Raw genomic sequence first — 13,789 nt, 5'->3', positions numbered from 1 at the left:
AAAGGATCACAGACTTCATACTTGTTTTAAGATAGCCAGTCATGTTAACTCATTTTTTATGCAGTTTAATGACATCCGAGTGTTTTACCAAAGGAGAACTTCATAAGTAGAATGTAAAGTGCATGGATTTGATTCAGTCATTCTGTATTATCATGAGCAGGGCACAAAACAACAAATGTTTGTGGAAACTATAGCGCCCCCACAAACTTGGAAGAATAATTGCTATGTAAATGATAACAGATATGGTTTTCTTATGGACACCAGCTTTTGTTTAGTTTTTTTTATTGCATTTTTTAGTTTGGATTTAATTGTAGGTCATATTTAATATTAGGTCAACCTTCTTCAAAATATTATGACATTATTAGTCATGTCATAATGTAAGTAAATCATATGAAATGTTTCTTCTTTTTGTACCATATGAGGATTTTAATCATTTAAATAACAGTTTATAATAATAATAATAATTCTTTGCATTTATATAGCACTTTTCTCACTACTCAAAGCAATTGCAAGTTAAGGGCCTTGCTCAAGGGCCCAACAGAACAGAGTCCCTTTTGGCATTTACAGGATTTGAACCAGCAACTTTCTGATTGCCAGTGCAGATCCCTAGCCTCAGAACCACCACTCCACCCCAAAGGTATATAACGTGATACAGTGTAAGGGCCAGTTTATACTTCACGCTAAGAACACGTACACACACGCATTACGGTTGCCACACGCTCCCAGCGTTCATTTGACACATCTGAGCACGTCCTCAGAAATTAACATGACGTGTGTGCGAGTTGCAGTACCAGCAAAACGTCAGGGGGCACAGTGTAATAAAGTCGGAATGTGACCTCAGAGTCTCTGTTTACTATCTACATGTGACAGAAAGCTGTTTTGCAGATCCTATAGGATTGATGTGCATGCTTTGATGTTGGATGAATAGTTTGATGTGGTGAAGCAAAATGCTGACATACAAATGCATTCTTGGTGCTTTTATATTTAAACGTTGCATATTCCCCATCGTAATGACGTTGAAAATGTATGGCAGCGTATTTGAGCCACAGAGAAAAAAATTAAGGATATGATGAAAAGGTTTATTTTGTGATTAGATAGATAGATAGATAGATACTTTTTTAAAGTGGAAATTTCATCTTTAATCTCGAAATGTCCACTTTAAACTTGTAGTTTACCATTAAAGTAGACCGTTGTAAACGTCATCTTAAAACCGACCCGGTGTTAATAGCTATGTGCTTCTGGGGCTTCCTCTGAACTGACAGCAGCAATCGCCCCACAGAACACATTATATTTATGATATTTCAGCTCTCTGCGCATTTAGAATCCTTAGATTTATATTTGATATCACTTTCATGATGAAATGCATTAAAGCATATATGTTACATTTTACAGATAAGTCATTAACTTCATTTAAATAATGAATACTATTAATAATTACACGTGGGGGTGGCACGGTGGCGGAGAGGTACCGATGCTGTCTCACAGGGAGTCATGTCCCTGGTGTTCCCTGCCTGGAGTTTGTATGTTTTCCTGGTGGGTTTCCACAGTGTGCTCTGGTTTCCTTCCAAAGACATGAAGGTTTGGGGATTTGGTGATGCTAAAATGACACTAGTGTGTGCGAGTGCTTGTATTCCCCTTGTGATGAGCTGATGCCCCGTCCAGGGATTTTGTTTCTGTCTAATACCCGATGCTTGCTGGAATTGGCGCATCCCTGGATTGAGGGATGTAATCATTAAACATGTTTTTCAGAGATATTGTGGCAAGGTGTCCTCGGAATGGATGTTTCAGGCAATTCACAACACAGTGAAGCCGAATGTTTTTTCACCGTTCACTTATTCGCACTGACACCTAGTGGAGTCTTCCAGATTTACATAAAGTATGTGCGCAAGTATAAACAGTACAATGCTTGCATAGCAGTAGCGTCTGCTGGAGCACGCGTCGTGTGAAGTATAAACCCGGACTTACAAAAATCATTCCATATTTACATTTTGTAGTCCATTGTATAGTTTCAAATTTTACATGTAGAAAAAGTAAATATAGCCCTAAATTTATCACTACCTTGAATACCTAAAATTAGAATCAGCTGCACTAGATAAGGTGCAAATGATTATAACATCATTAGGGAGGAACCTGTCTTATTGAACCATTAGGTATTTAGTTTGGTTTGCTCTTTGTTGAAGTATATGTTATCACTGTACCTTGATTGAAAGAACTCTCAGAGGCCTTCAGAAAGAAGATTTTAGATGCCTATAGGCCTGGGAAGGAATTTAAAAAGATCTTCAAACATTTACAAATCAATCATTCCACCATTCAGAAGGTCATTTACAGGTGGAGATTTCTAACAGCTGGCAACTTATCCAGGGCAGGCAACCCCAGCAAGTTCAGCTTATGAGCATAAAAGCCAAATGCTCTAAGAGCCCGAGAATTTCATCATGGCAACTACAGGTAACTCTTGACACTGTTAATGTCAATATGTATGACACTGCCATTAGAACAATAGCGTGCAAATTCGATCTACTAGGGAGGTGTGCAAGGGGGAAACATTTGCTGTTCAGACAGAACATCAGGGCAAGACTAAAGTTTGCCCATGTACCTAGGCAAAGACCAGGACTTCGGGAACAATATGCTCTGGAAAGAAAAGGCAAAAGTAGAGTTATATGGTCACAGTACCAGTAGATATGTATGGTAGATATGCATGGTGAAAGAAAGCATTTGACCAGAAGAACCTGGTACAAACTGTAAAGAATAGTGATGGAAATGTTATAATTTGGGACTGCTTTGCTACATCATCACAGAATCCACTGTAAATTCCTTATTGTACCACAATGTGCTTGAGGATAATGTGACACCATCTGTGAGAAGATTAAAACTTAAACAAGACACTGTCTTGCAGCATGACAATGGCACTAAACATACAAGTAAATCTGTGAAGAAATGAGTGTAAAGAAATAAATGGAGGGATCTGGAATGGCCAACCAAGTCAAAGCCTGGATCTACATCCAATCAAGATGTTGCTGGGTGGATTTGAAATGGGCTGTGCATGCAAAACACCCCTCAAACACTGCATAGCTGAAAGAAATCTGCAAGCAAGAGTGGGAAGAAAGTTTCTCCCAGTGAATATCACAGACTGCTAGACAGTTATTATGAATCTGATGACAACTGAAACACCTGTTGATGTAGGGGCTCAGCTTACAAGCAGTTAGTGTTGAAGCAGACAGTAAATGAGCCACACACACATGCAAACTGATGTCCTTCTCTAAGCTAACATTACAGCTGCGAGGTTTTAATGAATACACCAATAATTATGCACTGTGGCACGCATATTATTCACAAACACAAGTGCTGTAAAACTTAAAATAACAAAAAACAAGTTTCATTTTCATTTTTATTTTCTTGTTCATTACTTCTAGTTTTGAGACATTTTCACTTTTATTTCACTACGAGTTAAAAAAATGATTTGCTTTAATTTTCCTTAACAACTTAAACACTGGTGGACACCTTGTAAAAGAAGAATGCCTAAAGAAAAGGGGAAATGACTGGAAGAAGAATGATGAAAAGCGTTCTATAAATAAAATATATTAGTATTATTAAATACTAGCCATGTAACCCCGTGCTGTATAAAGCCCAGGGTCCCAGAAACTATTGAAATCATCAGAAAAAAACTAAAATGTAGAGATGTCAGGTAATTGAGAGGAACTACTCTGGGCGTCTTTCTCCTAGGAGGATTCATTTTGCCGGCGTGCTCACCTCGCTTGTGCATTAGCAGTGGGAGGAAAAGTAAAAGGGATACTGTGTTGCCGATGTTAGCAGCTAAACAACTTTGTCTTTCTTCTGAGGTTTTGTTTTGCCAACGTGCTCGCCTCGCTTGTGTATTAGCAGCTAAGCAAATTTTCTGTTTCCTCAGAGGTAGAGCCCAGACAGATGCACACACTTCCACATGTAGACGTTTATTAATAAATAAGAGCAGGCAATAGTTTTGCTGTGAGAACTGATTGGAATCAAAATGTCAAAAGAAACTAAAAAAAAAAAAGCCAAAATCAAGTCAAAAATTATGTTGCACAAAAAAGACCCTCAACACAAATTTGTATTTGTCCCTAAATAACAATAATCTTTGTCATTAAAAAATAATGAATCTGAAAGCTTGGAAGCGTGGATAATGCATCACATGATTTTAGTGTCACAGCGGCCCTGAACAACATGGCAGCTATCATGAATGAATGCTTTTTTGTGCAGAAGTTATTTTGGGGCATATTTTGCATTTTTGTATTCTATTTGAAGATGTTATTAATCTTCATTGTAATCTTAATGATATTTAGATGGATATCTCATTTGAGAAGTGAATGGTCATCCGGAAGGCAGACTTTCTGAATGCTGTGCTTACACCTTGTCCGTTATTTCTAAAACATTCAGAGTGATCTTTTACATCAGCCTGTTCACTTTTGTACCATGAACCATTTTCAAAAATGTTTGGTGTAACATAAAGATATTTCACATTTTTTGATTACAGTAAAAATTCTTAAAAATCTTAAAAATATTTCCACACTTACTCAATTTCCAGATTATAGATGTAGGTGCAAACTTCAAACATCCCTATGACATAAAAGTCCCCTGGTTTTTCCAACAAACATGGTGGTGCTTCTGCTGGAATCCCCCAAGAACATCCCAGGGCCAAGAAAATACAAATGACTGCCAAATGCTGCATTTTTTTTAATTACTCTAAAAAACAAAGGGATAAAATGTTAAAATAAAGGAAAATGAGAAAGGTCAGCCTGAAATTAGCACTCATATTAATAACTTTAGAGGGAAGACAGTTTAAAAAAATGTCAGTTTAATTATTGATTCATCCAAATTTAGGACTTGCTTACATTCCTCAGAAACAGAAGAATAACAGAAGTGTGTATGTGAGAGGACAAAGGACTTCACCTCACCAGCCGCAGCACACACTACTGAATGAAGGAGAGTTTTGATATGTTAATATCAGATAAGAGCTGATAGTAAACATCAGTCATTCCTTCTAAATAAACTCAAATCAAAGAATTTAAAAAAGACAATTAAAAACCAGCAGCTAAGCAGTGATTGAGTTTTCTCAGCCAACAGGATAAAATCATCATTGTATCTCAGTGTAGAACATATATAGACTGGCTAGAAGAAATAGAATGAAGACATGTAATTTAATACCAAAAATGCTGATTAAAAAAAATTTATATAAAATGTTAATAACATTTTTATTGGTGTATGAAATACACTGTGGTGTTTACTGGGTCCTGTTAATGCTCTATATTTGACTGACCACTGAATTTCTGCTCTGGTACTATAGAATCTACACTATAATGTATTAGGTAAGGTTAGAAAGCAGTCACTTAGAATATGCGTTTAAGTAAATGAATTGCATCACAGATGGACAACCAGTCTAAAGCCATGCCACTTTGCTGTTCTGACCAGCACCATATGAAACAGCCACTTTTCCTGAGACATGTGCAATTAGACGTTGTGGGAGCAATGCTAGAATATCTATTTCATTTTGCAGAATATGATAAGGACAGTATCATAATACTGTGGTGGGCTGGCACCCTGCCCGGGCTTTGTTCCTGCCTTGTGCCCTGTGCTGGCTGGGATTGGCTCCAGCAGACCCCTGCGACCCTGTGTTAGGATATAGCGGGTTGGACGATGACTGACAGTATCATAGTATCTAAAATATCCATCACACTCTTTGACCTTACTGAAACTGAGACAAACATTAACGCAAGTGTGGTAATCCTATCAGTTAAGAGAGTAATGCTTTCCACATGCTTTTAACATGGCCTTTTTATAACTTCATTTTAATCTTAATTTAACTTAATCCTGATACTCTATGTTCAATTTCCTCAAAATAACTATTCATGGTGGCTCTAAAATCGCTACTGACCCCTACTCTCTTTTCTGTTTCTTTTTCCGGTTACTTTGTGGTGGTAGCCTGCGCCACCATCACCTACTCAAAGCTTAATGATGCTCCAGCAATGATGGACGGATTAAAAGGCAGAAGTCTACGTGACCATCATCATCATCAAGCCCTTCCGTGAGAATCCTAAATCCAAAGAGGACTGTTTCATTTATGTTAGGTAGAATGCCCAGAGGGGACTGGGCGGTCTCATGGTCTGGAATCCCTACAGATTTTATTTTTTTCTCCAGCCGTCTGGAGTTTTTTTGTTTTTTCTGTCCCCCCTGGCCATTGAACCTTACTCTTATTCGATGTTAATTAATGTTGATTTATTTTGTTTTATAATTGTGTCTTTCCTTTTTCTATTCTTTAATATGTAAAGCACTTTGAGCTACTGTTTGTATGACAATGTGCTATATAAATAAATGTTGTTGTTGTTGTTGTTGTTTCCAAGACAGACAAGTAGTCCAACGGTAGCACAAAGTGGCCTTATAACCTGTTTGGCCATAGCTGTTGAGCAAATCTCTTTCCTTGCTCTTTCAGTACTCCTGTACATAATACACACCTCACTGCACTCATAGTTAACTGACTCATAGGTTTACTCATGTCATTTCTTTTGCTTGCTGCTTCTTTGTGCTTAATCCATCTTAAGTCATGACAGATACGTTATTAAATGTGAAAAATAGTATAGAAATGATTATTTTGTTACATGATTATCTATGGAAATTAGTATTTCCTTCCTCCTAATTCATTCCATTTCACCCTATACTTAAGTGATTGTAGATGTTTGGTACTATGGCCATTTCCAGGCTCAGCACAACACAGAATTGTTAAAAGCATCCAGCATCCCAGGTTCAAAGCACATGCCTGATTATTATCTGTATCGAGTCTTTGCTTGTTCTCCTGAGTCAGAATTTTACTCCTATGTTACTTACTTCAAAGATAAATATGCAGTATACAGAAATATATTGTAAAGCATGTACATTTTTGCCATTTTTCTATATTGCAATATATTTTCCAAAATATAAGATTATATTTCTTAATATATTTTTTAAAATACAAGTAATAATATACAGTCAGATATTTTACCTTTGCTGCAAAACGTGTCCCTGCTAAGCAAAGTTCCTTAAAGTGCTTGCTGTCCTGCTGCATATGGTATGAGCGGAGAAGCAAAAAGGGGGATGGAGCCACCGTGACTTCCATATTGCAACACACACTTTCACCTGCTTAACAAACACCTTGCCAGTGTTTAAATAACTACACTAACTAGTACTTCACAACACACCAGTGGAAGCCATCATCTGTCCATTTCATGTGGTCTCTGTTCTTCTACTGGAACGACACAAGCAGGAATAAAAACAGCAGCCTTTGTGGTTTTCTTTTGTGTGAACTGTTCAGCATTCATATATTACCAGCCATTTTATTGTAATTTATTTAGCAAGGGAAATGAGCTTCCTAATTACAAAAATGGATATGAAACATTTAGTGCATTTGTTTTAAACTAACATTTATAAATACTTAATATTAGTGATCTCTGAATCTGTTAAAATTATGGAAAGTCAAATTACAACCATATTACTTTCTGATGAGAAGTTAGTAATAGGAAAATAAATTAAGGAAACAAAATTCTGTATGTGTTTTAAAATGCTAGCTTTTAACAGGCACATGTTATTTCACTGTTTCTTTGGAATGAGAGTGAAAGCTAAGCTTCACTGGGTAAATGAAATTGTTCCTGTCCTCTGAAATATCACCGACCTACTCAGAATTTCAACACCCCTATATAGTTTTGTCTCTGGTGCCAATCCTGTAAAATACCAGTCTATGCTGTTGAGAAATAAGGATTTAAGAAACTGTTTCCATGTAAATACTTGCATGTATTATATTTCTAAGGAAAAGGAAAAACATGTATATGCAAAGGAACCATTATAAATGATGTAAGTCATAAAAAATATACTTGAAATATGCATGCATACATGTATTATGATTTATGCTTAAAGTGGTTTTTGTATCAAGAGCTTTGGCTTTGTCGTCTTACTAAACAGGCAGAGAAAGAGCAATGTGTACTGACATTGTGACACAGACATCAGCGAGGTAAGTGACACATACAATGGAAGTGTAAAAATAGGTAAAGGAGATATAAAACAAAAATGGTGGAAAAAACATGTGATTTGAATTGTTTCTTTGAGGCACTGCTATCCACGAAATAGTTTCATTTTGGGAAAAAAAAACAGTTTCATATCATTGTGAGACAACATACAAGGTTTTGGACTCTCTGTATAGGAAGCATGTACAATATATACATGTCTATATGGTGCTGATCGTCAGTCTTTAAGGTGTTTGACAACATATCGAGAAATGTTGAAAATCACATCAATTTAGATGCTCTATGTTGGCAAATGAGCTCTTCAACACAGCCTGATAAGACAAGCAGGACTAAATGTTACAAGCAGACTTATCAACACGCATCCAAGATATTGAGCTCCTCTTTGCAACACTTGCTCCACTACTGTTCAGACATAGATGAGCCCATGGCAGCCAGAAGTTGCTTCTTTTTGAACACTTTTTGAGCACTGGTTTCCCAGTTTTGCCCAGTGCAACTATAAATGGTGACTTAAGATGTTGTTCAATGTCTTTTTGAAAAAATGTATGCCTGAGAATATAATTTGGAATCCCTGGATCTTAGACTAACCTTTTTGACCCTCTTAAAGCTGATAGAGATCAATGAATTTTCTTTTAGTATTTGCAGGAATTTCTTTTGATCGTGGCATAAATAAAACACTTCAGTTTATGACTTTCTGTAACGGAACAAGTTTGACAACCATCAAAATCAGGCACAACATGATAACACTCTGTCTTTAATATCGATAACCTCATTTTACCATGGAAGGGGTTTTTGGGTGACCCTGTGCTAACTTTGTTATGTAGACCTACAGATATGTCCTCTACCCCAACTCTTTATCTCTTATTCTTCTACTCACCTGGCCTGGAAGGAGATGCAGCCACAATACCCTTGCAACTTGGACTAATGGATCCATACTGCACATGGAACTGACTGCTACTGTGCTTCACTTTCCCTATTAGAAGACGTCTTCTCTTTATTCTTATGTAACCCAGGTGGCAGCATACAGAAAATACTAAATGCAATTAAGAGGAGCAGATAATAAAGTTTGTTTATTCAGTCATTGTAGTCTATAACATTCTTAAGGTGTCAAAAAGTGAAAACAGATAAAAGTAAATGGGTATGACAAGTCAAAGATATAACCGGTGTGGCCGACGGCTGAGGCCCTTGCCCGGCTGGGACGCTTTTCTCTTTTATAGACTGTGGGAGCAATCCTGGTCAGGACAGTACCTTCCCCGGAACACTAGATGGCAGCCCCCCGGGTTTGTATCAGTGCCTAGGACTCCCGCAGGGCTTCATGGGAGTTAGAGTTTGGTGCAGCCCTGTTGGGATCCGTGGGCACCGCCAGGGGGTGCTGTAGCTGCTGCTTAGCCTAACAGAACAGCTCTTCTACCACACCCGTGTGTTATAAAAGGAGTCAGCAGCCACTACTCCAGGAGCCAGAGTCAGGAGGAAGAGGATGAAGCTTGCTGGAGGGAGAATGGAGGACAAAGAAAGAGAAAAGAGAATGAAAAGTATTGTGTTGTGCTGGGGACTGTGTGTTATACTTGTGGGGAACAGGGAAGGTGTTTCCCACAAGGGAACAAGAAAATAAAAAACACTTGTGTGCTTTGAACCTGTGTCCTACGTCTGTCTGTGTCAGGGCTGGCCTTTACACCGGGTTATTTCTGCAGTTATCATAAATTATACTGTCTGAAACACTTAATGTCTGTTAAGGTTACATTGCTACATCCTCTTGTTCTCCTGATTCCTGTTTTTTTATGTTTAGTAATACATCCACTGTAAGCCGATGACTTTTTAAAGCTCGTCAGCCCCTCTCTATCCAATATCATTCTGACAGACCATATCAGTATATGCTCAAGAGGTGTGCATACATGAAGATAATCAATGGTTCAAGAGCTTCACTCTTAAGCATACAGAAAGTCCAGAGAATTACCATTTAATATTCTGATGTTTTTGTTTTGCCAGACTGCCCTTTTCCAGTAGAATGTTTCATTTTTGCTAGTTTAGCCTTCTGTCTGCTGTCTCTACTAACACTTCCTCTTTCATATGGTTAGCTGAACAGAGATGAAAAGTTCAATAAAAGAAAAGTGGATTTACTGTTTTTACATAAAGAAATATTGTCAATAATCTCTTTAAACACTTTAAGCAACATTATATAAAATATAATAAAATCACCTTGCTCTACACTCCCTGTTTTACATTACAGTAATCCTTCCTCAATCGCGGGGGTTGCATTCCAGACCCCCCCGCATAGGTGAAAATCCGCGAAGTAGAAACCATATGTTTGTATGGTTATTTTTATATATTTTAAGCCCTTATAAACTCTCCCACACTGTTAACATTATTAGAGCCCTCTAGACATGAAATAACACCCTTTAGTCAAAAGTTTAAACTGTGCTCCATGACAAGACAGAGATGACAGTTCTTTCTCACAATTAAAAGAATGCAAACATATCTTCTCTTCAAATGAACGCCTTCAGGAGCAGAGAATGTCAGAGAGAGAGAAAAGCAAACAATCAAAAAATCAATACGTGCTTTTAAGTATGCAGAAGCACCGCGATAAAGCGGCATTCTGTAGAGGAGCGTCCGTATCTTCTAGGCAAACAGCCTCTGTGCAAACAGCCCCTCTGCTCACATCTCCTCCATCAGGCAGAGAGAGTGAGAGAGACAGAGAAAAGCAAACAATCAAACACCGCGCGGGAAGTATATCTTATATCATTGAGGAGTTTTAGTTAATATGTAATACATTCTCTGATTGGGTAGCTTCTAAGCCATCCGCCAATAGCGTCCCTTGTATGAAATCAACTGGGCAAACAAACTGAGGAAGCACGTACCATAAATTAAAAGACCCATTGTCCACAGAAAGCCGCGAATCAGCGAAAAATCCGTGATATATATTTAGATGTGCTTACATTTAAAATCCGCGATAGAGTGAAGCTGTGAAAGTCGAAACACGATATAGCGAGGGATTACTGTATTACCAAACTGGACTGCAGGATTTGACAATCTGCAGATATGATAATTGTTCCTCAAATGAATTCAGCCTTAAAGTAACTGATTCTAACTTTTTCTAAGTTTGTTTGAATTCAGCATTTACAGAGTGAACACTACTCTTGATGCAAAGAAGTGCTATATTCATTCACTTGAGATCCACTTAATCCAGACCTACAGATTAACCTAATGTGTCCACCGTGACCCACTGTGACTTGCTGACATGTCTGTACTGTTAATGCATGTGATACCTTTCCACAAAACTAATCAGTTCTGTTTATGCTGCCTCCTTATTCTCATTCGAATCAAGTTAAAAACACAAGCAGGTGGACAAAAGACAGCTGTGTGCTTTCCTGAAAGTGATGTCCCACTTCACAAAAAGGCTAAAACATCTGAGCACTAGAAAAGAAACTCCCTCAAGCAGGGTCTGAGATTTATGACACATCCAAAACGTTCACGTGTTCTTTTCTTCTTTAACACCCGCAAGGTTTCTCAAAAGATGTTTGCTCTAGAGGCGGATGACTGCAAAATCAACACTAAAATCTATGACTGGTGTAGAGCTACTGCTAAACCTTCACCGAGCTGACCTGCTCTTCATTTCCAGCTACTGAAATGCAGTGGATCAGTTTTCTCAATTATGTTAAAAAACATCAAGACCTGCTATAGGACAATTGAGCGTCTCACCAATGATGCTATAAAGTTGTCTTGAAGTCTAAAATTACAGGATGAAAAAGGTGACTTTAGCTTATAAGAAATAGCTGGCTTTGTAATGATTCCTGACCAATAAAGATCTCTTCTCACAAGAAAGCACATGAAATGTAAGTAGAAGATCATTTACTTTACACATTTGAAAACTAGACAATGGAATCATCCTTAAAGGAAATAGCAAACAAAAAAAATCATCTGCTATGTTAAGTAAACTATTTCTGCATAGAATTGCAATCCATCATGAGGGAAACTAATTGACACTAGAAAACTTTCCAAAAACAGCAGTGTGTTGGTAATTTCACACTGCCCCCTAATTATAACATAATATATTACAACATTGAATTTTAGGGTGCTAAAGAGCTAGAGTAATATCCTGGCAACAACAGTCACATGGCAGGAAACAGCCCTGGACATAATGCCATTCTGTCACAGTCACTCATACTGTCTGGCTTTGGGAACATGGGAGGAAATATACTTGAAGGAACACTCATATGGACATGAATAAAATGAGCAAATTCCACACAGAGAAATATAGCAAGGTATACACAGCTATGACGCTGGATCTGTCAGGCAGCTCTATTGACCAGGTCATCACCATGCCACCCACCTCAAGTTATTATATCCCAAAATACGCTAAGAGCAATAAGATTTTTTGAAATGTGCAGCAAAACACTAAAATCCAGAACTTTAGCAATTACAGCTGCATCAGAAAACCAATTAGAAAATCAAGTTAAGTTAAGTTAACAATCATAAAGGTATTGACAGTAAACTCTCCACAAACCGTAAAATGCGTTGTGTGTAGAGTCCTGGAATTCAGATTTGCTGAATGCAGAAGTGGCACCTGCGGTTATCGGTGTTGCTTTACTGGTTGCTCCAGACCTTTTTCGTTATGAGGATCTTGACTGTTTATGTAAATTACAATGCCATCCAATTGGAAAGGCAAATAAACAAAAACATAAAACAGTCTCTTTCATATTTCATTACTTAAAGTTAATTTGCTTTGTCTCTTGAGAATTGAGTTGCATGTAAAACATCAGACCAATTTGCTGCAGGACTTCTTTTGACAGACCACAGTAGTTGCTGTGCTGCACTTGATAGACCGGTTCCTCCAGTTGCAGGTATGTGTGATTATAGTGCACTTCCTAAAGCTCACACCTAAACTTTGGAATGTGGCTATTTCGGCTGCAGGACTCCTTCAAACATGTAAATCCAACCCCATTTTTTTAGCAAAATTTCATGAATGACTCACCACATACACAAACAAATAAACAAAAAAAGGTTCTGCTATTGTAGTCAGCAACAAACCTCCGTTGAATGAAGCCTGATAGAAGCTGATACAATTTCTTTAGAATAACATATGAGTTATAGTCAGCCAGTTAACAGATAAACACAATAGTAGTGATGAAAGTGGAACAGAATGCCAGAACACTCTGTTTTCTGTGATGACATGGCACCCAAAGGTCTATTTGGATTCTACAGCAAAATAAAATAATGGCAAAATAAAAAAAACAGACAATGCAGTTAAAATAAGCAAAGGAATGCCTAAAGCCAAGGGTGTCCAACTCAGATCCTGAGGAGTTGCAGTAGCTGCTGGTTTTCATTTTGCCTGCTTTCTTAATTTGTAACCAATTAATGCTGCTAATTTAACATAAAACTAATGTCTTAATTATGTCTGATGTGCTTAATTGTTTTTTTTTTTTTACCTTCCAACCAAACAATAAAAGGATACAAAGCAAGGCAACTGATGAACGGTCTAAGTCAGGGGTGTCAAACAGTCCTGGAAGGACAACATTTTTACTCCAAGCACATTCATAGGTAGCTGTTAATGAAGCCCATTATTAGACTTGTTAGTATTCTCATTCTGCCAAACCAGTCAAACCTGAAGAGGAAAGGAACAATAACAAAGGTAATGAAATGAAGCAGTTCGTCAGCAGGTTTGACTTATTCTTGTCAGTCCAGCTATACTCCAAACACTGCTAGTCTGTGTGTGCAACCTGAGAAAGTTCTGGACTCCCAATTTTCATCTCTACCATGCATGACTTTTCTCTACA

At 37.7% G+C, this 13,789-nt stretch overlaps 1 protein-coding gene across 2 annotated transcripts in view; it reads right to left on the bottom strand.

The window, feature by feature from the left end:
• The window catches only part of LOC120543113 (G-protein coupled receptor family C group 6 member A-like), a 50,037-nt gene extending 36,526 nt beyond the window's left edge, over window positions 1–13,511 (bottom strand). Inside the window, exons 1-2 of one of the 2 annotated variants that reach the window (XM_039775977.1) lie at window positions 13,442–13,511; window positions 4,548–4,716 (exon numbers count right to left, since the gene is read on the bottom strand). In XM_039775977.1, the coding sequence (XP_039631911.1) occupies window positions 4,548–4,702 (155 nt within the window). In that variant the 5' untranslated portion in view covers window positions 4,703–4,716; window positions 13,442–13,511. Of the gene's footprint in view, window positions 1–4,547; window positions 4,717–12,519; window positions 12,782–13,441 lie in introns of those variants that run through there. The other variant, XM_039775976.1, reaches the window with a different exon arrangement.
• Window positions 13,512–13,789: the final 278 nt, after the last annotated feature.

Source organism: Polypterus senegalus, chromosome 13 (assembly GCF_016835505.1).
Source record: "Polypterus senegalus isolate Bchr_013 chromosome 13, ASM1683550v1, whole genome shotgun sequence".
In the NCBI taxonomy this organism is placed as follows: Eukaryota; Metazoa; Chordata; class Cladistia; order Polypteriformes; family Polypteridae; genus Polypterus; species Polypterus senegalus.
Note: the sequence above shows the minus strand (reverse complement) of the source record. Positions and strands in the feature narration are given on the sequence as shown.